This window comes from Arachis ipaensis, chromosome B6 (assembly GCF_059453495.1).
Source record: "Arachis ipaensis isolate K30076 ecotype BB chromosome B6, ASM5945349v1, whole genome shotgun sequence".
Taxonomy (NCBI): Eukaryota; Viridiplantae; Streptophyta; class Magnoliopsida; order Fabales; family Fabaceae; genus Arachis; species Arachis ipaensis.
This window is the reverse complement of record NC_142441.1, coordinates 13,702,070-13,729,718: the sequence shown is the minus strand read 5'-3', so window position 1 is coordinate 13,729,718 and position 27,649 is coordinate 13,702,070. Positions and strand designations below refer to the sequence as shown.

The following is a 27,649-nucleotide window of genomic DNA, read 5'->3' as shown; positions in this document are numbered from 1 at the left end:
GCTGGTGGCTTAGTGTAGGCTTGAGAGAGGCTGAACTCTCTGTAGAATGTACTAGGGGGCAGCAAGGCAATCGGCGCGGACGCGCACAGTGCGCTTGCGCGCCGATTGGCAGATTTCGCCCATGTGCGCGGACGCGCCATGTGCGCACACGCGCAGAGGGGTGGGTTTTTCTAAATTTACAAGTGGTTACACCATTTTTGACATTTCAAACCCCCCCTCCATACAGCCACTTAAGCACTATAGCAAATGAAGTCAACAAATGAAGGGGAGTTGTCATTAAAATCTAGCTAACAAACATGAAGTCAAGTGTCTATGTACAAGTCTCAAAGGAAGATCTTACCATGGTGGGGTGTCTCCCACCTAGCACTTTTGTTTAACGTCCTTAAGTTGGACTTTCAGTAGCTTATAGTGTTTATTCAAGAGTTGCATCCCTCAAGATGAACACTTCAAATTCCTTGGCGTTCTTTCTTTGCTCACCATGATACAATTTGAGACGGTGCCCGTTTACCTTGAAGATGTCCGGGCTTGATGGGTGGCACAAGTGGTAGACTCCATAAGGTTCTACTTTCTCCACTTGGTAGGGCCCATCCCACCTTGATCTAAGCTTTCCGGGTAGTAATCTCAACCTTGAATTGTAGAGAAGGACTAGGTCACCGGGTCCGAATTCTCTTCTCCTAATGTTCTTGTCATGGATGGCTTTCAACTTTTCCTTATAAAGTCTAGAGTTGTCGTAAGCTTCCAATCTCAAACATTCTAATTCTGCCAATTGAAGCTTTCTCTCTACTCCGGCCCCACCCAAGCTCATATTACACTCCTTTACGGCCCAATAAGCTTTGTGTTCAATCTCTACCGGTAAGTGACATGCTTTACCATATACAAGCCGGAAGGGGCTCATGCCAATGGGTGTCTTGTAAGCCGTTCGATAGGCCCACAGTGCATCGGAGAGTTTGATGCTCCAATATTTCCTATTTGGCTTTACAATCCTTTCTAACACATGCTTGATTTCCCGGTTAGAGACTTCGGCTTGGCCATTTGTCTGAGGGTGGTAAGCCGTGGCGACTTTGTGGATGATGCCATATTTTCTCATGAGGCCATCTATTCTTTTGTTGCAAAAGTGGGATCCTTGGTCACTTATGATTGCTCTTGGGGCGCCAAAGCGACAAATGATATTGTTCCTCACAAAAGAATACACAACATTAGCGTCATCCGTTCGGGTGGGGATTGCCTCCACCCATTTTGACACATAATCGACGGCTAACAAGATGTAAAGAAAGCCATTGGAGTTTGGAAATGGTCCCATGAAGTCGATTCCCCATACGTCAAAGATTTCGCAAAAAAGCATATTTTGTTGGGGAATTTCGTCCTTCTTGGAAATATCTCCAAACCTAATACATTGGGGACAAGATTTGCAATAGAGAGAAGCATCTTTGAGAAGAGTTGGCCACCAAAATCCGCAATCAAGGATTTTTCTAGCCGTTCTTTGGGGTCCGTAGTGACCACCTCCTTCGGAAGCATGGCAAGCGTCCAAGATTGCTTGGAATTCGGTTTGAGGTATGCACCGTCGCATTATTTGGTCCGCTCCACACCTCCATAAATAGGGATCATCCCAAATATAGTATTTGGATTCGCTTTTCAGCTTATCCTTTTTGTTTTTGTCGAGATTAGGAGGGAAAGTGCGTGAAACCAAATAGTTTGCTATTGGGGCATACCAAGGAACCACTTCCGAGATTGCATGCAAGGCATCTAAAGGAAAGGAATCATTGATAGGAGTGGTGTCGCCTTTTGTGTGTTCGAGGTGACTTAAATGGTCCGCCACTAGGTTTTGGGAACCGCTCCTATCTTTGATTTCCAAGTCAAATTCTTGTAATAAGAGCACCCAACGAATTAATCTCAGTTTTGATTCCTTTTTTGCCAACAAGTACTTTAGTGCCGCGTGATCCGAGTACACTACTACCTTGGAACCAAGAAGATAGGCTCGGAACTTGTCCAAAGCAAAAACAATAGCTAGGAGTTCCTTTTCGGTAGTAGTGTAGTTGGATTGGGCTCCGTCTAATGTTTTGGAAGCATAAGCTATGACATAGGGAGTCTTACCCTCGCGTTGGGCTAACGCGGCTCCTATCGCATAATTCGAAGCATCACACATGATTTCAAAGGGTTGAGTCCAATTGGGTCCTCGTACAATAGGGGCTTGTGTCAATGCTACCTTGAGTGTGTCATATGCTTCCATACATTCCTTGCTCATCTCAAATTCGGTGTCTTTTTGAAGTAATCGAGAGAGAGGTAAGGCCACCTTGCTAAAGTCCTTGATGAATCTCCGGTAGAATCCTGCATGTCCAAGAAAAGAACGTACTTCCCTCTCGGAGGAGGGGTAAGGTAAACTGGATATGACATTTATCTTTGCCGGATCTACGGAGATGCCTTCCTTTGATACTATGTGTCCCAAAACAATGCCTTGTTTGACCATGAAATGACATTTTTCAAAATTTAGGACAAGGTTTGTTTTGGTGCATCTTTCTAAGACTTTTTCAAGGTTTCCTAAGCAATGCTCAAATGACTCACCATACACACTAAAATCATCCATGAAAACTTCCATCGATTGCTCTAGAAAGTCCGCAAATAGGCTCATCATGCATCTTTGAAACGTTGCCGGTGCATTGCATAGGCCAAATGGCATACGCTTGTAAGCATACGTTCCAAAGGGGCAAGTAAATGTGGTTTTTTCTTGGTCTTCTAGAGCAATATGAATTTGGAAGTATCCGGAGTAGCCATCAAGAAAACAATAGTATGATTTACCGGCTAACCGATCAAGCATTTGATCGATAAATGGTAGTGGAAAGTGATCTTTTCTTGTGGCCGCATTCAATCTTCGGTAGTCTATGCATACTCTCCAAGAATTCTGCACTCTTGTTGCTATAAGTTCACCACTTTCGTTTTTGATTGTTGTCACTCCGGACTTCTTTGGCACTACTTGGACCGGGCTTACCCATTCACTATTCGAGATAGGATAGATGATGTCCGCTTCAAGTAGCTTAGTGACTTCTTTCTTTACCACCTCAAGAATGGTTGGGTTAAGTCTCCTTTGAGGTTGTCGGACCGGTCTTGCTCCTTCTTCAAGAAATATGCGGTGCTCGCATACTTGGGGGCTTATTCCCACTAGATCCGCCAAACTCCACCCAATTGCCCTTTTGTTTTTCCTCAATACATTTAGCAATTTTTCTTCTTGTTGAGGAGTTAACTCTTGTGCAATTATCACGGGTAGCTTTTGGGCTTCATCAAGGTATGAATACCTTAAGTGAGGTGGTAGTGGCTTCAATTCCATCTTCTTGTCATTCCTTGAAGTTTGAGTCTCCGGATGGCTTGTATGATGTGTGGTATTTAGTTCGCTTGACTCTTCATTTGCTTCTTTGACCATGCACTTCTCATCTAATCTTGCAAGATGCACTTCGGCTACTATGTTATCGATTGGGTCACACCGAAATAGAGAGTGGTTCTCCAGTGGATGCTTCATTGCTTCTTCTAGGCTAAAGCTTACAATTCTCCCATCTATTTCAAATGAGTAGTTCCCCGAGTAAGCATCAAGCTTGAATCTAGAAGTCCTCAAGAATGGCCTTCCAAGTAGGATAGATGATGCTCTCTCGGTTTCGCTTGACGGCATTTCAAGGACATAGAAGTCAATCGGAAACACCAACCCTTTTATATTCACCAATACATCTTCCGCAACACCCGCTACGGTTATTATGCTTTTATCCGCTAGGACAAATCTTGCCGTCGACCTTTTTAGTGAGGGCAAGTTCAATACCCGATAAACGGAGAGCGGCATGATGCTAACACATGCTCCGAGGTCACACATACAATCTCTAAATTGAACTCCATTGACGGTGCAAGTGACCATACAAGGGCCCGGGTCATCACACTTCTCCGGTAATGTTCCCATCAAAGCAGAAATAGAACTCCCCAATGGGATGGTTTCCAATTCAAGAATTCTATCCTTGTTTATGCATAAATCTTTGAGGAATTTGGCATATCTAGGAACTTGATGGATGGCATCAAAGAGGGGGATGGTTACCTCAACTTTCTTGAACATTTCTACCATTTTGGGGTCGAGTTCCATGCGCCTTTTAGCTTTCTTTGCAAGTGTCGGAAATGGAAGTGGTTGAGCAATTTCTTCTTCCAAGGTTCTTTTGGCCTTGGTTGTCTCCCTTGTTGGTTGGGCTTCATCTTCAACTATTGCTTGTGGTGTCTCCTCTTCCACTACCTCTTCTATATCTATTCTCTCTTCCCCTTGGGCGGTTGTGATAGGACTTGGGTCCTTTGCTTCCTTCTCTTTTAGTTGTGTACCGGATCTAAGGGTGATGGCGTTGATGCCCCCTTTTGGATTTGGTTGAGGTTGAGAGGGAATGACACTTTGGATTGGGGGTTGAGGAGTGGGGGTCGATGGTGTGTCCATACGTGCAAGAAGAGCTTGTAGTGTAGAGGTGAGGCCGGTGAGGCCGGAAGCAAGTGTGTTTTGTAATTCCTTTTGGCCTTGGATAATGGTCCGGAGTGTTTCGTCTTGGTTGGAGGGGGTGGTTGCATATGTGAGTTGAGGAGTTTGTGATTGGTTGGGTAGTGGTCTTTGATGTGGTGGTTGATATGTTTGGTAGTTTCTTTGTGGGTTTTGTTGATTGTATGGTTGATTTTGGAAGTTGTATGGTCGGTTTTGTGAGAAATTTTGCGAGTTGTTATTCCATCTTTGACCTCCTCCATTGTTGTTGTTATCCCTATTCCCTTGTTGATGATTGTCTTTCCAATTTTGATTATTGTGTCCACTTCCTTGGTTGTAGCCTCCTCCTTGATAAGGGTGTCCTTGGTTAGGATTACCTCCTTGGTAGTACCCTTGATTAGGGCGGTCATAGAAATTATGGGTAGCCGCCAAAGTATTATCTTCTTGAAGGCTTGGGCACTCATCCGTGTGGTGAGAGTAGCAAGAGCAAATGCCACATACTCTTTGAGGGACCAATTGTTGGTTGTGTTGTTGAGGTGGTGGAGGGTGTTGTTGATATGATTGAGGTTGTTGTGGTTGTTGTTGGTTCAATTGGAGTTGCCTAAAGACGGATGTCATCTCATTCAAGGATTGAGTTAGAGCGGTGGCTTCACTACTAGTTGATACCTCGTTCACGGTCCTTGGACGGTTGACTCTTCGCCTCATATGTTGATTGGATTCGGCTAAGTCAATAATAAGTTGCCATGCCTCCTCCGCGGTTTTATATTTGGACAAAGAACCATTGCTAGAAGTGTCCAAGAGGGTTCTATCTTGCTCTCGCATCCCTTGACATATGTATCCAAGCAATACTTGAGTGTCGAGCATGTGATTAGGGCATGCATCTAGTAGTTTGCAAAACCGTTCCCAATACTCATAGAGTGGTTCCGTCTCACCTTGCACAATACAAGACATTTCCTTCCTTAGCCTATCCATCTTTTCCGGGGGCAAGAATTTATCCAAGAACCCCCTTCTAAGTAGGTCCCAATCGGAGGTAACTTCACTAGAGAGGGTGTAGAACCATTCTTTGGCCTTGTCCTCAAGAGAGAAAGGGAAAGCAAACAACCATATAGCAACTTCATCGGATCCTTCCCGTCTAGTAGTCGAGCATATGCGGTGGAAGTCCTTGAGATGTCGAATAGGGTCTTGTGCGGGAAGCCCATGAAACTTGGGTAGGAGGTTGATCAAAGCGGTCTTCAATTCAAAGTTTGCATTCAAATTGGGGTGAGTTACATGAAGGGGTTGAAGGACATAATCCGGTTCACCCGCTTCCTTGATGGTAACTCTCCTTGGAGCGTCCATGGTATTAGTACCTAAAACAAAAGAAGAATTGTTGGTGAGTTTGATGGGAGTATGATTAATGCCTTCTTTGAGTGACGGTTCAATGTTCACTTCTAGTAAGGTGGTTGAGGTGGTGAAAACCTCTTCACCTTTTCCAAATCTTAGCCGCCTCCGAGCTTGTCTAATATGAAACAAAGTTCGTTCTATTTCCGGATCAAAAGGGATTAAGCTCGGATTCGGTTGTGAACGCGTCATGCAATGAAGGGGAAATGGAATTCATTGTAACGATGAGGAGTTAGTCAATTGAGCAATTTACAATGAAGTGCAACTATGTACATATATACACACTTAATCCAAAACAATAACATGGCACACTAAGCAACTTCCCCGGCAACGGCGCCATTTTGACAAACGAATTTTTCTGTCGGTATAGAAATTATCAAATGATCAATCGTAGTATAGTCTAAACCGACGCAAAATTCTTTATCAAACAAATCTACAATCTATATCCGAGAGTACTAGTCTCCCGAGTCGTTCTCCCTTGGAATTGCCAAAGTGTACATCTTATTGATTTAGTAAGCTTTGTTGGAATTCTTTGAGGGTTTTAGCAAGGTAATGAGAAACGAACAATCAATTATCAAAAGACTTGGCTTAGGGTTGACATTGGAAATTCTATCCTTATAGTCCATACAATGTTGATAACAATTAGGCCTTGCTTCATTTAGTTATCCCCTAGGTATAGAGGGAGGTCAAATGAAAGTAATCAACTTGAGTCACAAGTCCTAGCTTCACCTTATGGGAATCTAGCTTTAGTGCACTCCAAGCCAACTAGCAATCCCTAATTCCAAATCAACTATTGATACAACTATTCAACTTCTTCCAAGGACCAAACCCTATGCCAAGTGTGAGAATTCTACTCCATAGCTAGTGTTGTCATTTTATCAAACATGTGATGAGCAAGAAGGAAAGTCATAGTAAAATGAGAAGAAAAGTCAAATTGAAAGTATTGCAACACAAAGATCTAACAACAAGTCTCAAAGAGTGGCAATGAAAATCCAAAATAGAGATGAAATCCAAAATTACAAAGTTGAATCCTAGATCTATGAGAATTGATCAATTGTATCTACTACTTGAAATTGGAGAAGAAAATCTATGACATGAACAAAGTGGAGTGAGAATTGTAATGGATCTCACCAAAAAGTCATTGAAAATTCAGAAATTAGATGAGGATGAACCCTAGTGAAGCTTGGAATCTCCCTCTTCTTCTCCCAAAAAGTGTAACTAACTCTCTCTTCTCCCAAAAAAAAGGAAAATATCTAGATCTAGAAGAAATGAACTAAAAGTGTCCTTAACCCTTGTTCCTTTGGTCTTCTTAAGCTTTTCCCGCCAAGGTGTTTCTCCAAGAGTGGGATCCTTAACTGCCTCCATGCCTAAGTCACGTGACTTCTTAAAAAATCATATCCGCAAATCGGCGCGCACGCGCACACGCCGTTGAGACGTCTTGTAATGTGCGCGGAGGCGTGATGTACGCGTGCGCGCCCATGAAGATCCTGGCTTAGCCGCTTCTCAAGCCGGCTCTTGGCTTTGGCTCCACGTTGCCCTATCCGCGCGGGCGCGCAAGGTGCGCGCACGCACCCATGCGGAGACTTCCAAAGCTTAATCCTCATGCTTTCTTCCTTTGTACCCGTCTTCCTTCTCTCTTTCGGTCCATTCCTACTCTATATCCTGAAACCACTTAACACACAAGTCACGGCATCGAATGGCATCAAGGGAAGATTAGAAATGTATCCATTTTAGTGCGAAATAAGCATGTTTTCATTCATGAGGCGAAACTAGGAAAGGAATGCAAAATCTTGTATTTTCATATAGAAAGTGTGTGGAATCATTGATAAAACCCCTGAAATCATCACAAGATAAATCCTCAACTTGGGGTTTGTCAGCGGTTCTCCTTCTCGTGGTCGAGATAGGATAGGTGGCCGTCCTAAGAATTCCTTGAAGTCTCAGAAGGCCTGCTTACATTCTGTCGTCCATTCAAATTGTTTTCCCTTTCTTAAAGTAGCATAGAAGGGGAGAGATCTTATTGCAGCTCCTGCTAAGAATCGAGATAGGGCGGCTAATCTCCCGTTGAGTTGCTGTACCTCTTTGACGCAGGTTGGGCTCTTCATGTTGAGTATGGCTTGACATTTGTCTGAATTTGCTTCAATTCCCCTTTGTGTGAGTATGAAGCCTAAGAATTTGCCTGCTTCAACTGCGAAGGTGCATTTTGCGGGGTTGAGTCGCATGTTATGTTTCCTTATAGTGTTAAACACTTGAGCCAGGTCGGACAATAGTGTGTCTTCGCTTTGTGTCTTTATTAACATGTCGTCCACATAAACTTCCATGATTTTTTTGGTGTGATCTGAGAAGACTTTATTCATTAGCCTTTGATAAGTAGCTCCTGCGTTCTTGAGACCGAAAGGCATCACGATGTAGCAGTAGTTTGCCTTTGGTGTTAAGAACGAGGTCTTTTCTTGATCTGGTGGATACATGGAAATTTAGTTGTATCCTGAATATGCATCCATAAACGAGAGATATTTATATCCAGAGGAAGCATCTACCAGGGCGTCAATACTTGGGAGTGGGTATGGATCTTTTGGACAAGCTTTGTTGAGATCGGTGTAATCGGTGCACATTCGCCACTTCCCATTCGAATTTTTCACCAAGACGACGTTGGCTAGCCATAGTGGGTATTTGACTTCTCTTATAAATCCGGCTTCCAGCAGTGCTTGTACTTGTTCTTCCACAGCTTGGGATCGTTCTGGCCCGAGTTTTCTTCGCTTCTGTTGCACCGGCCGAGATCCTGGGTAGACCGCCAACTTGTGGCACATTAGCTTGGGGTCTATGCCCGGCATGTCTGCGGCTCTCCCTGCGAAGAGGTCGACATTATCTCGTAAGAATTGTATCAGTAATTCTTTTGAGTCTCCTCCTAGGACTGTGCCGATATTAGTTGTTTTGTCCGAGGTGTCTCCGATCTGAACCTTCTCTACCTCACCTTCTGGGTGCGGACGGAGTTCTTCTCGTCGATGAGCTCCGCCAAGCTCAATTGTATGAAACTCTTCTCCTCTGCCCCTGAGGTTTAAGCTCTCGTTATAACAGCGACGTGCCATCTTTTGATCTGCTTTTATCGTGGCTATCCCCTCTGTAGTTGGGAATTTCATGCATAGATGTGGAGTTGAGACTATTGCGCCGAGTTGATTGAGTGTTGTCTGACCTATTAGAGCATTGTAGGCTGAACTTACGTCGACCACAATGTAGTCTATTTTGAGGGTCCTAGATTGGTTCCCTTTTCCAAAAGTAGTGTGTAGCGATACGTATCCCAGCGGTTGTACCGGGGTGTCTCCTAGTCCGAACAGATTGTTCGGGTATGATCTAAGCTCCTTTTTGTCTAAGCCGAGTTTGTCGAAGGCTGTTTTGAATAAGATATCGGCAGAACTCCCTTGGTCTACTAATGTGCGGTGTAGATTGGCGTTTGCCAGTATAATAGTGATGACCATGGGATCGTCGTGTCCCGAGATGATGCCGGATGCGTCCTCTTTAGTGAATGTTACTGCCGGGATGTTGGGTGCTTCCTCCTTTCCCTCGACATGATATACTTCTTTGAGATATCTCTTTCGGGATGATTTGGAGATCCCACCTCCTGCGAATTCGCCGTGTATCATGTGGACATGTCTTTCTGGTGTTCGAGGTGATCGTTCAGCTCGTCCATCATCTTCGTCTCTTTCTTTGGTCATCATCTCGGGTAGCCAGAAATCGATCTAATTTTCCTTCTCTTACCAATTTTTCTATGATATTTTTCAAGTCGAAGCACTCGTTGGTGGAGTGCCCTCGGACTCGATGGTATTCACAATATTCCTTCCGGTTTCCTCCTCCCCTTTTGCCTTTGAGTGGTCGCGCTGGGGGATTTTTTCTGTGTGGCAGACTTCTTTGTACACGTCGACCAGGGATGCCTTGAGAGGAGTGTAGTTATGGTATTTTTTTATTTTTTCCCCATGTCGATCTTCTTTCCTTTTAGAGTCCTTGTCTTTGTCTCGGTAGGGGGCCCCAAATTTTGAGGTTTCTCCCAACCGAGCGTTCTCTTCCATGTTGATGTATTTTTCTGCTCGCTCCTATACTTCGTCTAAGGAGGTAGGATATTTTTTTGATATAGATTGGCTGAAAGGTCCCTCTCGTAAGCCATTGATGAGCCCCATGATGGCGGCCTTAGTTGGTAAATTTTGTATGTCCATGCATGTTTTGTTGAATCTTTCCATGTAGTTGCAGAGGCTCTCCCGATCTCCTTGCTTGATCTCTAGTAAGCTGGGTGCGTGCTTGGCCTTATCTTTCTGGATGGAGAATCTGGCCAGGAACTTTTTAGCCAGGTCGTCAAAGTTTGAGATGGACTTCGGAGGTAAGTTGTCGAACCATCTGATCGCCGTTTTCGTGAGAGTCGTTGGAAAAACTTTGCAGCGAATGGCATCTGAGGCATCGGTAAGGTACATTCTGCTTCTGAAATTGCTGAGATGATGGTTGGGATCTGTGGTGCCATCATAAAAACCATATCTGGGAGCTTGAAATCTTTTGGGATTTTGGTCTTCATGATTTCTCTGGTGAACGGATCTTGTTCTTTGCGTGAATTTTCCTCAGGAGTGGTCCGTGGAGCTTTTGATTTGAGGTCGGCCTCTAATTGCTGTAGTTTTTCTTCCAATTCTCGACGTCGTCGTACCTCTCTTTGCAGATCCTTTCCGACCTCCCATTGTTACTGGGTTTCTTTTTCAAGTTGCTTTAAGAGATCTTGAAGTGCTTCTATGGCTCCCGGATTTGGTGAGTTTTTGTCCCCGTTGGATTTCGGAGTATCCTTTAGCGTAGTGTCCGCGTTCTTGTGCGGTGTTCTATTTTCCAGATCCGAGTCGTGGTTGTTGTCATGGCCGTCCGCCATGGTTTTAGGATGACTTTCAGGTTCCCCGGCAACGGCGCCAATGTTCCGAGGGTTACCTGAAACTGGAGGTCAATCTCGGATGAGATCTTCTGTACTGGTCGGAGATGACGTGTCCGGCTGGCTGGTGGCGGCCGGAGCTGTTGTGTCTGACTTGTTGGACTTTTTACACTGCTGATCCTTGGCCACCGGAGGGTGGGGGGTACCTGCAAGAGACTCCGATGCTTAAGTTAGCATGGGTATTAAACAGGTTTATTGTAGAATCAGAGTATGAGTTATACCTGGGTGCTCCAGTGTATTTATAGTAGTGTGGGCTGACCTTTCTGATAAGATAAGTTAGTTATCTTATCTTATCTTATCTTATCCTGTTTTGGATGAAGTCAGCTTATCTTCAAGGGAACCGCCTTTATCTCTATAGGCTGGGATTGCCTTTGGATTTGGGTCGTGTTCCTCTATTTGGGCCCTTTATTGGGCTTTCCTGTGGATTTGGTCGAGCTCTTTTAGAAGAGGTCGGGTAGTCTGACCTGAAGAGGTCGGTCGCTGTGTCGCCGATCATCCCGGGTCGGATAGCTCGACCCAGGGTATGAACAGCGGTGGAGGCTAGAAAATTCCTAGGATTTATGCTAACCCAAAGAGGGATCGAGGCAAATCCTGACAAGTGCAAAGCTATCCTAGAAATGAAAAGCCCGACTTGTTTGAGAGAAGTCCAACAATTAAATGGCCGACTTGCAGCCCTTTCCAGGTTCTTGGCAGGGTCAGCATTAAGGCCCGTTCTACTCTTCTCTCTGCTGAGAAAAGGATGCCAGTTCGAGTGGACTCCAGAATGCGAAGAAGCGTTCCAAGAGTTCAAAAAGTTATTGAGCCAACCTCCAATCCTCACCTGACCTCTAATAGGGGAAGAGCTTGTCCTATATTTGTCTGTAGTCGACAAAGCTGTTGCATCGGCCCTAATACGAGAGGATGAGGTTGGACAACATCCAGTATATTTCACCAGCAAAGTTCTACAAGGTTCCGAGCTAAGGTACCGCAAGCTAGAGAAGTTTGCGTGCTCCTTAGTAATAGCCTCGCGGAGGTTAAGGCCCTACTTCCAAGCCCACACAATAAGAGTCCGAACGAACCAACCCATGAAGCAAATCCTCCAAAAGGCGGATGTTGTAGGGAGAATGGTTCAGTGGGCGATAGAGCTCTCTGAGTTCGACTTAAAGTACGAAACTCAGACAGCGGTAAAAGCCCAATGCCTCACCGACTTTATAGCGGAATATGCAGGAGATCAAGAGGAGAAGCCGACTACATGGAAACTATACGTAGATGGATCCTCAAACAAAACAGGAAGTGGTGCTGGCATAATACTAGCCAATGAAGGGGGAACACATATAGAAGTTTCCCTCAAATTTGAATTTCCAGCTTCCAACAATCAGGCAGAATATGAAGCCCTGATTGCAGGATTAAAGCTAGCAGAAGAGGTCGGTGCAACCCAGGTACTGATATTTAGTGATTTCCAAATAGTGACCTCCCAAATAAATGGAGAGTATCAGGCTAAAGACCCGAATATGAAAAGATACTTGGAAAAAACTCTGGAGCATCTCGGGCGCTTTGCAGAAACCGAGATCAGACACATAACTCAGGACCTGAATAGCAGAGCAGACGCCCTCTCCAAGTTAGCCAGTACCAAACCAAGAGGGAATAATAGAAGCTTGATCCAGGAAACTCTCAAAAAATCCTCTGTGATGAAAACAGAGGACAAGCAGGAAGTCCTCGAAGTAACCGGGTTAAACCTCGGATGGATGAACCCCTTGGTCGAATACCTAAAATTCGACATCTTCCCCAAAGAGGAAAAAGAGGCCAGAAAATCTGGAGGGAAGCACAATACTACACTTTAGTGAAAAATACCCTCTATAAAAGAGGAATATCAACACCATTGCTAAAGTGCGTACCGACCTCAAGGACAGTTGAAGTACTAGAAGAGGTTCATAATGGGATCTGCGGAAACCACCTCGGAGCCAGGTCGCTAGCAAGAAAAGTAATCCGAGCTGGGTTCTATTGGCCGACTTTGCAAAAGGATGCCACAGAATTTGTGAAAAGATGCCAACCATGCTAGATGCACGCAAATTTCCACGTGGCTCCCCCCGAGGAGCTAATCAGTATAACTTCTCTGTGGCCCTTTGCAAAATGGGGGATGGACCTGTTAGCTGTTAGGACCTTTTTTCCAGGCCCCAGGACAAGTCAAATACTTAATTGTGGGAATAGACTACTTCACAAAGTGGATAGAAGCAGAACCATTGGCCACCATCACTGCCCAGAGAAGTCGGAGGTTCCTCTACAAAAATATCATCACAAGGTATGGGATACCTCATTCCATTACCACAGATAATGGAACCCAGTTCACCGACTCTACCTTCAGAAGCCTAGTAGCCAGTATAAAAATAAAACACCAATTCACCTCGGTGGAGCATCCACAAGCAAATGGACAAGCGGAGGCAGCTAACAAAATCATACTGGCGGGGCTAAAGAAAAGACTACAAGATGCAAAAGGAGCTTGGGCTGATGAGCTCCCGCAAGTGCTATGGGCCTACCAGACGACGCCACAATCTGCCATAGGAGAAACACCCTTCCGACTTGTCTATGGCGTAGAAGCCATGATACCAGTAGAAATCAATGAACAAAGCCCAAGGGTGATCCTCCATAATGAGTTAGGAAATGTATAGGGGCAAAAAGAGGAGCTTGAATTGCTCCCCGAAGTCCGAGAGCAAGCCCAGATAAGAGAAGCAACATTGAAACAAAGGATGACTACCAAGTACAACAAAAAAGTCATTCGAAGGAGTTTCACCCCAAACGATTTGGTCCTGATCAGAAATGACATTGGAGTCAACAAATCGGGGGAAGGAAAGCTCGCTGCTAATTGGAAAGGACCATACAAAGTTAGCGAGGTCTTAGGAAAAGGGTATTATAAGGTGACTGACCTAAACGGCACCGAGTTACCAAGGTCGTGGCATGCTTGTAACATGAAAAGGTATTATAGTTAAATGCGAACTCTACTCCCTGATGTACTCTTTTCCCAACTTCATGATTTTTTTCCCCAAAAATCAAAGGGTTTTTTCTGAAGAAGGGTTTTTAATGAGGCATCACAGTAGAGACTAAGGGAGAATGGACTATCAAAAACCCTTAGTAGTAGCGAAAGTACCTTCCCAAATAAATAAAGATCTTTTACAATATCTCTTATAAATTCCTTCTCGTTTATTTTTCTTTCTACGAAACGCGCTGACTTAAACTCGACAAAGCGTGAAAATCCCATGAACCGACCTAGATGGTCGTCAGGATAAAACGACGAGGTACAAGTCGGTGTAAAGAGGTTATAAAGTTGATCGTAAAAAACTCGGAAACATTCCGACTCATAAGTCGAAGTGAAAAGCCGAGCGGCAAAGAAAACGCATCGCAAAAATAACCTAAGTCATAAGAACTCAATAAATCAAAAAATTGAGTATAGGGAATGCCAAAAAGAGATCGAAAAACCTAAAGACTGTCCTGAGTCCTTAAAGTTAAAAGGCTCAAAAAGACAAACAGCCAAGAAAAAGGTTTTCAAAAAGATCAAGGGAATTTTTCAAAAATGAAAATCAGAAAAGCATGCACACAACAAGACAAAGAAAGGTAACTTAAACCCTTATCCAAAAAAGGGGTATTTTTTGTCAACCTAAATCCTTATCCAAAAAAAGGGTATTTCTACAAATATTTTGTTTACGGCCTTAAAAGGCCAAAGAATATCAGCAGACTACCACAACATAAAGAGTTTAAAAAAGAGGAGACCCACAGGCTGGGCCCCCATATAGCCACAAATATTTTTAAAGAGTATCACCACCAGAGTCGAAGGGAGTAGTCGGATCACCACCAGAGTCAGGAAGAGTAGTCGGAGCGCCATCAGGTCCAGGGAGAGAAGTATCTATAGGAGCCGGAGAGGAGGTTCTGTGAGCCTTCGAGGAACTCAGAGCATCCTTGGAACAAGGAGGGGACTCCATTACCCTCTGTCCCCAAGTCTTCAAATCTGACTTGGTGACATATTGGGGAGAGGGAGGAGAGACTATAGCCCCGTCAATGACGACCTTGTCCGGATCCAAAGGTGAGAGATCCAGGTCGGGAGCAAGGACTCCGACCTGTTCCTTAAAGATCCTCCATGCTTCCTCGGCCCTGTCAGCAATAGAGTCCTCCAACTCGGTATAGTCACTCCGAGCTTTCAGCAAATCCTTCTTCACCACCACGAGGTCCTCAAACAAGCTCGCATAACTCTCCTGCGCCTTCAGCCTCAGGCCCTCCTCCATGTTGCACCGAGCTTGCAACTTTCGCTCACTCTCCTGAAGGCCATCCCTTTCCTCCTTCAATTTGGCGACCTCCTCCTTCAGCGCCCTCTCATGCTCCTGATACATGAGAAGCCTCCCCTCCAACTCTTCAACCCTCGAGGTTGAACCCAGAGAGCTAAGAGGAGTCTTCTCAAACATATCAAGGAACTTTGTGCATACCCCCGCCGCCCTGATACTCTCCTGAGCTAAAATAGTGAGGTGGTTCCGAATAGAAACATCATCCATACCTATGCGGGTATGGGGATAGATGTATTTCCGGACAAATTGAGGTGCATCCACCTTAGCCTCACCTTCAAAAGAAGAGCTAGACTCCAAGGTCTTGCGCTTCTTCTTTTCTGGCTTAGGGGAGGATCGGGGAGGAGGGGACGGCTGAGAAGAGGTTGAAGAAGAAATGACAATAGGTCGGTTCGGGGTCCCCAAGTTGTGAGGAAGGGGGGAGGAGAAGGAAGAGGAGCGTTAGTTACCCTGGCGCCACCAACCCTGCCACGGGACCTTGCCTTGGCCTCCTGGACTCTCTGGTAAGACTCCCTGGAATTCTTCTTCGCCATCTTTGTAAAAAACAATTAGTAGCCAAAGAGTCAGCAAAACAAGTCGGTAAAAACAGGTCGGAAACAAAGTGGATAAATAAAAGCTACCTAGTTGTGTCTGGACAAAGGTCGGCGACCCCTGGAGAAATTTTTTGGTATCCAGATATGGGGCCCTCCCCCACACTTCTCGGAGGAACCCCACAATGGCAGCCTCTACCTCATCCAGATCATCCAAACCATATTTCTCACAGGGGGAGGCCTCCAGCCAGTACAAAGGAAAGCGAGGGGAAGAACTCTCGTCTAAGAAGAAGGGGTGGTGACCCTCTACAGCTTGAACTTTGAAAAAATAATTTTTGAAGTCATGGAAGGATTCATCAAAAAGGGTGAAGATTCTCCGACCTTGTATAGCTCGGAAAGACACCCATTGTTGCTTATTATTTTGCCCACTGAAGGGCTTGGTCATGTGAAAGAGAAAAAAGAAAATCCTCAGGGACGTCGAAAAGTCTAAAGCATGGCTAATGAACCGGTAGATTTTCAGAAAACCCCAGGAGTTGGGGTGAAGTTGGGTAGGAGCAACTCGGCAGTGGCGTAGAACGGCAACCTCAAAATCAGAAAATGGGAGAAAAACGCCCAGGCGGGTGATGATACTCTCATACATATAAAAAAAATGAGGGGCTACTTCAGAAGCCCTCCCGAAACAAACCCGGTCTTCCGGACCCGGGACCACCAATTCATACTTCGGCTCATCCTCATCAGAGGTACAAAGTCTATGATGAGTACGGAGGTTGGTGATAAAATCGGTGTCGACCATAGGTTCCTCCCCTAGGACCGTGACGTCAACCCACTGGACAAGAATTTCTACAGAAGACATTGTTTCCTAAAGGTTGACGAAAACCTACAAAGGGAAAAGAAAAAGATCAAGAACAGGGTTCCTAAGGGGGCATGGAATCAAACAGAAACCTACAAACCAACTCCTCTCTCCAAAAAAGTAAAAGCATGCAAACAGAAGCACTGCATAAAAGAGGAGAAAAAACTAACCCTTACCTGAGAAAAATGTAGAGGAAGATGAAAGCCTTCAAATGAAGAATTTCCCACGAACAGATGAGAAGGAAATTTTGAAAAAATCGCAGAAACGAAACAACGAAAGAGAGGGAAAGTATTTATAGACACGTTAGGGGCATAATGGTAAAAACAGAAAGCGGTCATTAATGAGCGCACCGTTACCAAGGTAATTAATCCCTACACGAACCTCTAACGGAAGCGATGTTTGATTAGACGCGACTGTGAAAATCAAAAGTCACAAAAGTCACGTCGGCTCTGAATAATCACGTCGGTTCCCTCACAAGTCGGCTACGATCCCGAGTAGGGGCACTGTTCATACCCTGGCCCAACACTAAGGCCCAGGTCCAAACGAAAAGACCCAGTTCAAAGGATTGTGTCTCACCCCACACCGACCTTCCCCTAAAGAAGTCGGTTCTCACCACGACTTGCTCTAAAGAAGTCGGGGACGAAGATTAGCTGGCAGATAAACACTCACTCAAATGAGTAACTGCCCCTAAGATCTCTCAACCCACTTCCAAGAGCCATATCCCAACTTCCCTAAGATAAAGGGACGGTTATCCACCTTAAAAGGTGGAACTACTTCAGCGGTGATTATTGGCTCACCACTATAAATACACTGACACTCCTCAGATATCTCTAAGTCCCAATACTCTCTAGACCTGCTTACGCCCTTGCTGACTTAGGCATCGGAGTGTCTTTGCAGGTACCACCCCCATTCACTCGTGTTCACAAGTCGGACGGAGGCCCTGAAGACGCGAATCTGCCCGAAGGCTTCCCTCCATAGACGATTGGGCCAACCCAGCGAGTCCAGCCCAATAATCTCCGGTTACCCATTGTAACAGTATATATATATATATTCATCGGTATTAGGCTATTACACTTATTTTATCCATTATAGATTTGCCTCGTTAAATGAACGTATGCTAGTTGTTTTTCACACATTTTATCCCTTTTCATAATATTAATTACCAGTTAATATAAAATGAATGAAAAATTCAGTTTTTTTCCATGTTGCACATAAACATATAAATATTGTATAAAATACATTTGGATAACATTCTTTTTTATTTTTTTTTTAACCTTGAAATCGTTAATATTATCTTTCGAGCGAATGAGCAGCAATTACTCGAATTTTTTTTCATGAATTTTGTAAAATAACTATCATTTTTTATTAGAAATGACGGAAATAGTTGGTGGATAATTAGATGATAAAAAATTGACAAGTTTTTTCAAAAAAAGAAAATTATGCGATTCTAAGGGTTTTTTTTTAATAAATAAATTATTTTAAAATATATATAAAATCAAAAAAAATCTAGAGAACGAACACTTTTATTAAAATTTAGTTAATACAACAAAAAAAATAAATAATTATATACTATTAAATATAATCTTACACTATTAAAATATTAATAACAATTAATTAATAACTATAAATCACAAAACTTGCTCGTTCCTAACAATCCTAAAAGAAAAACTCTAATTGTCAAACGCGTGACTGATCGTGTAGAAAAGGAAAGACGGATTCAACCAAAACTAGTGAGTAGAAATTAATCTGTTTGGATAGCAGTCCAACTAGAATAAAACTTGAGATTAGAGATTTCGCCATTTCGGTGTCATAGCAAGGCAGACGCTCCACTAAACTTAAAATGAAACGATGTTGGTCATTTCCAATTCTCTCTTACTCTCTCTCTATCTCTAACTAATCTCTCCGCTGAAGAAAGGAAGAAGAATAACACGCGTCTTCTTCTTCTCATCCGTAGCTTTCTCACCTCTGTCTTAATCTCTTCTAACTCACACACACATTTACGGCGCGATTTTTAAACCAATTAAAAAAATTGACGACATCCTTCTCCCTCTGCTCCCACTGTGATGCCATTCTAGGGTTTTGGATGAAACAATGGGTCTCGGCACCGACAAGGACGACCACGTCGTCCACGACGGAGACTCCAACCCCTTCCCATCCGTCTCTTGCTCCATTTGCCTCGACCCTGTTGCCCGCACCGGCGATAGATCCTGGGCCAACCTTCAATGCGGCCATCAATTTCACCTCGGTAAGTCAATGCTTTCTTTCGCCGATGTTTTCCGATGCATCCAATTTGATCGCCATACAATTTCTGCAATCAATTTTGACTTGAACCGACATTGAGATCTGAATTGTCGTTTTGCTTATCTTTCGTGTTGAACTAAAACTAGTACCGTGCGAGAGGATCGAGGAACGCTTCTTTATGTTATCTGATTTTTGGAAATGTTGTTATGCAATCTGGTAGAGTAGTATTTTCATTCGATGAGCTTGTTTGTAGAGGTTGGTGGTTCTAATTGTGTTAGCTGCGGTGATTCCATTGTCTAGAAACGGGTTTCTTTTATCCAGAAAACTCTATCGGAGGAGATGGTGGAGCGTTTTATATAAGATGGAGAGAGAGATGCATTTTGTTTTTATCACTTTTTTTTTTCCTTCTTCCTAATATCTTTTTATAAGAGAGCTCAAAGGTAGATATCTCCTCTTGTTGTTCTCAGGTTGCTTGGTATATGCTCCTGCTAGTTGGGTATAGGAGGTTATAGTGTGAATTTATGTAGAGTGGATTTCTTATGCTGCACGGTCGAATCCCCATGACTGTTGTAACTGGCAGAAGCTGACTTATTTTGAGATACTTAGTGGCTCTCAAATTGGTTGATAAATTATCTGAAACTGAAATGAGCTCAGTTAAATTAAATGTTTGTACTCATCTACTACTGGTCTACTGCATTTTCTTTAGGAGTTAGGACTATAAATGTCGGCTACATAAAATTTATAAGTTTCTAGTTCTCAACCAAAAGGAAATTAAAGTGACTGATTTCGATGAGCTGTGCAACATTTTTGTACATTTTGTATTTTTGGTGTATCTTGAACCTACAACCAACACAGAAAACCTACAATACAGTGATGATATACCGACATGTACGGAAAATTGGAAAAATGGGAAAATTGCAGGCCTCAATGAGTACTTGTTATTCATTATGCATTAATTATAAAACAAACCCCATATGTGTATGTAGACATCTCCTTTTTAAGGCAATATTTCTAGGGTTTGTGCTCTACTAGTATCAAACTATCGGTTTCTAGCAAGATGATAGCTGCATCTTTATGGTATCACATCATATTGTTATGCTTAATAATTTATATGTCATTCAGATTGCATTGGCTCAGCCTTCAATATAAAAGGGGCAATGCAATGCCCTAATTGCCGGAAGATTGAGAAAGGTCAGTGGCTTTATGGCTCCCGGTCATATCCAGAATTCAGCACAGATGATTGGGCACACGATGAGGATCTATATGATCTTAGCTACTCTGAAATGGTAATAGAAACCACGCCATCTTTGTAATTTCCAACATTTTAATTGTTATTTCCATAAACATGCTCCTGCACTTTCATTCTCAGGAAGCAGCCTTACATGAACAATGAATGTTTGTTTTGTTGCTTGCCATTTTGGATTATATAGCTTTACTTTCTGTACTGTTATTGTTTCAGAATCTCTAAGAACAGATCTTTATTTTTTTATTACAAAAAGAGATCTTACTTTTAACAATATGGTGGAATTTGATCCATATAGCAAATACACAAACACTCATTTTTTATGGATAGCCATCAGAAGAGCAATAAATTGAGGTCAAAGCAATTAAACATGATTTTATTCCTTAACAAAGGGTAAAGATATACAAAGATAGGCCATTTTTCTTCTTTATCCCCAAAATCATTGGCCTCAGCCTCCCCCTTGGAGGCAAATCACATGAAACTTCTTTATCGCAAAAGACAATTGATTATCCCCATATATGTTTAATTACAAAATCCTTATATGGCAATTGCAAACCATCTCAAATAAACAAGTAGTTCATATATGTAGTAGCACAATTTTTTGCGGGGTGGGGGGAATGGCCTCCCGTTGTCTTAAACTAGGTCTGTCAATGGGATTTACTCTTCTTTTTTTTCTTTTTTTGGTTGTTGTATCTGGATAGATAACAGTTCGCTAATTCTTTATGCAGTCCTTTGGAGTTCACTGGTGTCCTTTTGGTAGCCTGACCCGACTTCCTTCTTTTGAGTAAGCCTATTTAACATACCACAATATGCATGAAACTAAATATGTGTTCAAATTCCTTAACGCTTGATCTGTGCTTTGGGATAATCTGTTGTCTGGCCCGAATAAAAACATGCATGGTTATTAAAAGTCAAAGTGTTACTGACGCTGCTTGTGGTTATCATCACACATGACTTCTGTTAACACTGTTGGCTGTACATCAACCTCATAATGAGTTTAATTTGGTACGTTTGAGTTGAACCAAATTAGGATAGTTGACATCAAACATTGCTGAAGTTAATGGTAGTATTTATACTGTCCAAGGTGCTTAATCTTTGTGGTTTTTCAAAACAAACATTTAGGAAAGAGCAAATCTGAGAAAAATAATGGATATCTTGAGAAAATCATTAATAATATGGAGGATGTAACATCGTTATTTTTTCTAGTGTGCTATATAAATTCTGTTTCAGTGGATTCATTCTCTTCCAATCGAGTCGAGGAAATGATAACTCATTGTCTTCTTTTCTTTTCAGAGAAGGGGAATTTTCATCAACTGCATGTAAGACCTTTCCCAAAATTAGCCTCCTTATATGAACTTGCATTCAACTGAAGATGTATATCTTGACTTGAATGTTGTGGTGCAGATCATGATATACTGGGACAACATGCTATATTTGCTGAACATACGGCCGTATCATCTGGTAGTCATCCCTGTCCGTATATAGCATACTTTGGACCATTACATCCTTCCCCCTCGAACTCTGGCAGAACTGGTTCAGAAACATCTAACTTCAGCCACTGGAGTAACCCACCTATACCTAGTGACATGCCAACGTCCTATGCATTTCCTGCCATGGATCTCCATTATCACAGTTGGGAACATCATTCGCCTCATTTTTCATCTGCAAGCAGTCACCTAGGAACTGCAGATCATCCCGCAGTATCACCTGGTAGTCAAAGGCCAGCCAGGGGTAGTTCAGAGGTTCCAAGACCAGGATCTTTTATGCATCCCTTCATTGTTGGTCATAGGTATCACTTTACGGTTTATGCATTGCTATGTGATTTTATGTGAGCTAAATCATAGTATATGCTTATATACAGGATCTTATATGTGATTTTGGGTTAAATGCAACAAATAACACGATTGAACTAGGCATCTTGTGCTTTCATGCTTGACACTTGATGCATGTCTTCTGCAGTTCTGGTGCTAGGGCTGGGACATCAGTTGCATCTTCAATGATACCTCCGTATCCAGGTAGCAATGCCCGGGCCCAGGACAGAGTCCAGGCTCTTCAGGCATACTATCAACCTCCACAACCTCCTAACTCTACCTCAATGCGGACGCCTAATGCCTCTGGCACTAGAAGATCCAACAGCCATAGTGGGTCGGTTCAATTAGCACAAGTTTCCCCATCATCGGACCCAAGTGGTGGCTTCTTGTTGATTCCATCAGGTTCATCAGGACGCAATTTTCCGGAAGAAGTCCATATGCCAAGTCGCTTCCAAGCATGGGAAAGAGATCATTTGCCTTCATTATCTTTGAACCACGCAGATAGAGAATCAAGTTGGAGAGCGTACCACCAGGCTGCCAGCGGATCAGAACCAAGTATTAGGTCCAACAGCTTTCGATTAAGGCACGGATCAGAAAGAATGCCTTCACAAAATCGATGATACACTTGTTTTATGTCCTGTTCCCTCTGAAGCAAACGGCTGTTTATGGAAAATCAAAATTTATGTATGCTTTGAGAATTGTTATATAATGCTTTGGCCTGGCTGGCATGTTATGTCAGACTTATATATACTCTGGCTGGCCCTGGAATTGATCTTTCTGGCAGCCACGAGGCAGTGTGATGGACATTGGCTTCTAGTTTCTTTGCCTTTTGGTGGGCATCAAATAAGACGTTATCTACTAGTTGGAGAGTATCAGGTTTTTGAAAGTAATGTTGGGTATTCTCATCTCTAAAGTGAAAGATCAAGTGCATGAGAGCAGTTGTGGTTGGACTTTTAGCCGGTAAATTGTTTGTGTTTGATATGGAAAGCTCATGAAAATACTTTGCATTGGCTTATGTGATTATAATCTGTTCATCTATTGTGCTAGAACAGACGCAGGGTACAGAACTTGCTTGAAAACTGATCAACACGTTCAATGTTGATTTACAAAAATTGTCTTTGGTCTGATACTCAGATTATGGTATGTTATTATCATTTCTCATGAATAAGTACAAAACTATGGCAATGGTTGCCATGTTTTGACAAAATGAAGTTTAACTAGTAATAATCAATATATTTCACTTGATTCAAGGGAATACCAAACTTAGTTTCAAGAAGAATAAAAGAAAGGAAAATGAAACTACTCTTTATCTTCCATAGTTGATTGGTAAATAAGGTCATAAGAAAGACAATTCGAAAGTTTGGTCCAGTTGGTAAACTTGGTTCCTGATAAGAAATAAGATTGGTTTTCAAGAACGTTTGGCGAGTACAAAGCCAAGGAGGAAAAGTGGAGACTAAGGTTGGTTTGGGAAAATATTATGAGAAGGTATTTGTGTTTTTTATAAACATTTTGTTGTCTTTGTTAAATAAAAAGAATGTGGTTGTGTTTGTCTATATAATTTTATATATTAATAAATATTTAAATGTCATTATATTTATGTTTATTGTAGTTTATTTAAATTTTAAAAATTGGTTTAACAATATAATTTTTAGTTTGATATAGCAAGCATACTACAACCATTCGAAAGCTATATTTCAAAAGTCAACTTTAATGAATTATTTTTAAAAAGTAAATTTTATCAAACTAGCTCAAAAACTGGATGTTGATTAATGGTAGCAGCATATATCCGGTTGAGTCTTTAACCCTACCCGACCAATTTATTGTATATGTAATATGTAATATGTTATAAGTAACATGTTATAGGTAGGTGTTGAACCAAAGACCTTTCATAATACAAAAGATCTTTATTATTGAACCAAGATCATCAATTAATAATTTAACATTTTTATTTTTATAAAAACTAATTCTATTTTAGTGATATATAAATACAATATTATATCATAATATTTTATTTGTCTTTGTGTTATTATTTGAGGGTTATGTTGTTTATGAGACGATTATGTTTGTAGGATGATTGTGTTGTTTGTATTGAATTTTTAATTTGCATACTCATTAGATTATATAATAATATTGTATATTTGTAAAAATTCTTGGATAGAGTCAGATACCCACAAATTGACTACGAATAGAATTAGGATTGAATTATTCTCAACTTGCAGATAGAATAATAAATTTAAGCTGCGGATAGAGTTAGGATTGGGTTCAAACCCTATCCTATCCATTGTCTCCTCTAATTGGTAAAGTACTTGTATAATTGTGAAGAGTGGGAAATATCCAAAATAGCTTGGTGCTACTTGAAGTATAAGTATCCATATTTTTTAAGTTGGTAGAAATATTTTTGAACGAAATAAGAATCATTTGCATAAGATTACACTGGAAACTTCAATTTGCAAGAAAAGAACTCTGCTACTGATCTATAGGCAGGAGTTGATCCACTGAATGAAATGCTTGGCATCACTTTTTTGTTTTTCTTGTGGAATTAATTGTTGGTGTACCACATTAATCTCAAACTAATATACGGACACTATACAGACATAAAATATGATATAATATAGGATATGTCGATAGGCAAATTTTAAAATTTTATAAAATATAGAGATACATATATATATAAAATATAAAATATCTTTTAGATAAATCGTAGTGATATTTTATTGATATTAAAATATAAATTAATTTTTTAATTATTTTTAATATTTTATTTTAATTATATTAAATATTTAAAAGATATTTTTTTAATAAATAATAATATATACTATTTTTAAATTTATTTCAAGAATACAGGTTAAGAATAAAACTACACACGCTGACACGTAATGATATTTAAGTGTGTCCAAAATGTATCTAAAAAAATTTTATTTTTTATTAAGATATAATTGAATATAGAAGACACACATATCAAACAAATATCGAGTCATGGCAAGTGAGCAAATTGTCGTGCTTCATAGTCTACCAGTAGTAATAATAATTCAAGGCGTTAAAGTGAAAATAACTAAATAAGTATCGAAAAGAAAAAAGGTATGAAAATATTTTGTCAAATTCGTTAATGAGTTGGGCCCAATTTATTATCTAAAATCAAGAGTAAGCAGGCCCATTGATATTTGAAGAACTAAGATATAAACTAGCCGAATCCAAACCCTAAATCTGCAGCGCCGTTGTCATCCCTGTCCTCTCATTCGCACCTGCTTTGTTTCCATCGGTAATACCCTACTCTTTTCCTTCTGTTTCCTTCTCAACTACAATTACGCCAAAGTATTGTTTTCACCATTTTTTATTTTCAATTTTCTTGAGCTATATTTGTAGCTTCTGGTTTCATTTCACTGTACTTGTAGAAATTTGATCACTCCTTTAATTGAAATTGAGTTTACTGATTGGGTCCCCCTTTGATCCCATGAAAAAATATTACTTTTTTAACAAAGAATGCACGTTGAAGTACATTTTTTTTATTTGGGTGTGTTAATGCGTTTTAGGGTTGTGTAAAAGAAGAAGGGAAAAATGAGTCGAGGGGGTGCAGTTGGAGCTAAGGGAAAAAAGAAGGGTGCAACATTCACCATTGACTGCACAAAACCAGTGGAGGACAAGATTATGGACATTGCTTCTCTTGAGAAGTTCCTTCAAGAGAGGATTAAGGTTGGTGGCAAAGCTGGTGCTCTTGGTGATTCTGTCACTGTCTCCCGTGAGAAGAACAAGATCACTGTCACCTCTGACAGTAACTTCTCCAAGCGGTAATTACCCTTTTATTTATTTATTCTGTTTTTTTATATTGTCAGCTCTACATTCTTAATATGCTGTGAAATGATTGTGCTATTAGATCTTGGCAACTGAATATTCTGAATATTTTTTCGAGTGTATGTTGCTTTAGTTGAATAATGATTTGCCTTGTTATTGTTTTGGTAGGACATTGGATTTTACAGTTTTTTTTTTTCGGTACTCTTATTTTTATTTTTGAGTGAATTGCCTTGTGTACTGTTTAGGCCGTTTAGTTGGCATTATAAACAAAAGTCTAGTGTGAAAAATGAAGCAGAGAATTTGTGGCTATAGATGAATAGATTACTTATATGAACCAAGTATGCTCATTGTTTCATGGCATTGGGTCAAATGGAAATTGTCTCTGTTTATCTTTTGCCATGGGATTTGTCTTCTTTTAAGCATGCTTGAGCTTCCATTCAAATCGGTTTACCTAAACTAAGATTGCATGTACTTGGTTATAGGTACTTGAAGTATTTGACAAAGAAGTACTTGAAGAAACACAATGTGCGTGATTGGCTCAGGGTGATTGCTTCTAACAAAGATAGGAATGTCTATGAACTGAGGTACTTCAACATTGCTGAGAATGAAGGAGAGGAAGAAGATTAAATGTCTGATCGATTTTATTCTGTTAAGAACTTGTTTTTAGCATTTTTATTAGATCTAGCTTCCCTTTTTGCCAGTGTTGCTTGAGATATGATGGTTTGTCTACATCGGTTGCAATTAAACAATTTTGATTATCTAAGTGTTGTGCCATTGTTATTGAATTTGGAATAGTTAAATACAAATTTGCAAGCATTTTCTATTCACAAATCAAGAATAACTTTTCCCAACGACCTGAAATTGCTCCTACATGTACATTTCATTAAACCGGTTATGTATCCATTAATCACTTTCACTGATCTGGTTTGCCTAAAGCTCTACAAAAAGAATATCAATCTATCCCATTGTAGCGAAGATTATCTTAAAAATAACGACCATGCTCTCATGTGATAAACGTAAACACAATTCATCTTTTGTGTGTGTCTCTTTAATTTTCATAATTTTCTTGACAAGGATCTTAAATAAGAAGTCCAACATATGATGGTGAGGACTTATGAGTAGGGTGCGCATAGTTAATATATCAAACGTGTATAAAATATTAAAATGTCTTGAGAGTCAAACTCAATAATCAACGCATTTCCCAAATTGAATAGGGGGAAAAAGAAGAGTGCAGAAAGGTAGAAAGTAAATCCTTACGTAGAGCTTATGTAATATGTTTAATTAATTTACCATGGGGGATAGCTAGGTCCACAATTTATTATTCCTGTGTTTTACTATTATGATATACATATGCAAGTAATGTTGCGATAGAGTGGGGGGTAGCTGTCTCTTGGTAAGTGTTGCAAGCAATGAGCCAAGGCCCAAGACTACCACTGCCTAGTGCCGTGCATTCATGATACTGCAAATACCATTAAGGACAGGGGACATAATAACATGATGGACTAAGACTTTTGTGCTTTATCTGAAGGAAATGAGCCCATGTAGACTATAACAAACCGGAGAAAATAATAGTATAGAAATTGGGGTAAGAAACTAATTTAATAGGTGCATTCTATTGTGCCTATCAATATTTGTCTAACTTACTAAAAGAAGATAAAAATTAATATTTAAATTAAAAAAATATAAAAGTAAATAATTTTTTAATATTTAAAACTTACCATACAAGGTAAGTTCGGCAATTTCGGTACCAAAGTGATAGGCACCATAGAATTGGCCAATTTAATAATGGAGTAAAAAATAGAGTAATTTAAATATATTGGTACATGGTGTGTTATGCACAGATGTGGATCTCCAGGTGTGTTATGTACAGACCTACAAAGCGTAGTTCACGATTGGCATGGAAGAAAAAAAATGGTTGCTGCAAAGGGAGGGATAACCAAATGTTGAAACGTGTCCCAGTCATCCTACATGCAGACGAGACATGTAGGTTGACCATATTGGGAGACACCAAACGTAACCTGCGTTTGGTAGGTTCTTGTAGCAAAGCGTAACTTGCGTTTGGTAGAAATG

At 41.1% G+C, this 27,649-nt stretch overlaps 2 protein-coding genes across 3 annotated transcripts; both read left to right on the top strand.

Moving 5' to 3' along the window:
* The first annotated feature begins 18,127 nt into the window (after positions 1–18,127).
* LOC107645919 (E3 ubiquitin-protein ligase RFI2) lies at positions 18,128–22,662 on the top strand. Of its 2 annotated transcripts, none has more exons than XM_016350072.3 (6): positions 18,128–18,740; positions 19,859–20,022; positions 20,708–20,763; positions 21,273–21,298; positions 21,384–21,768; positions 21,939–22,662. In XM_016350072.3, the coding sequence occupies exons 1-6, from the start codon at positions 18,587–18,589 to the stop codon at positions 22,408–22,410; spliced, it is 1,257 nt and encodes a 418-aa protein (XP_016205558.1). In that variant the 5' UTR covers positions 18,128–18,586; the 3' UTR covers positions 22,411–22,662. The 2 variants fall into 2 exon arrangements, with proteins under 2 accessions (XP_016205558.1, XP_020959686.1); XM_021104027.2 differs by having other exon boundaries at positions 18,195–18,740; positions 21,186–21,298.
* A 2,257-nt stretch (positions 22,663–24,919) lies between these two features.
* LOC107645921 (Ribosomal L22e protein family) lies at positions 24,920–26,403 on the top strand. The gene is made up of 3 exons (XM_016350074.3): positions 24,920–25,049; positions 25,321–25,575; positions 26,062–26,403. Exons 2-3 carry the CDS (start codon positions 25,346–25,348, stop codon positions 26,204–26,206), a joined length of 375 nt encoding a protein of 124 aa, XP_016205560.1. The 5' UTR covers positions 24,920–25,049; positions 25,321–25,345; the 3' UTR covers positions 26,207–26,403.
* The last annotated feature ends 1,246 nt before the right edge of the window (positions 26,404–27,649 follow it).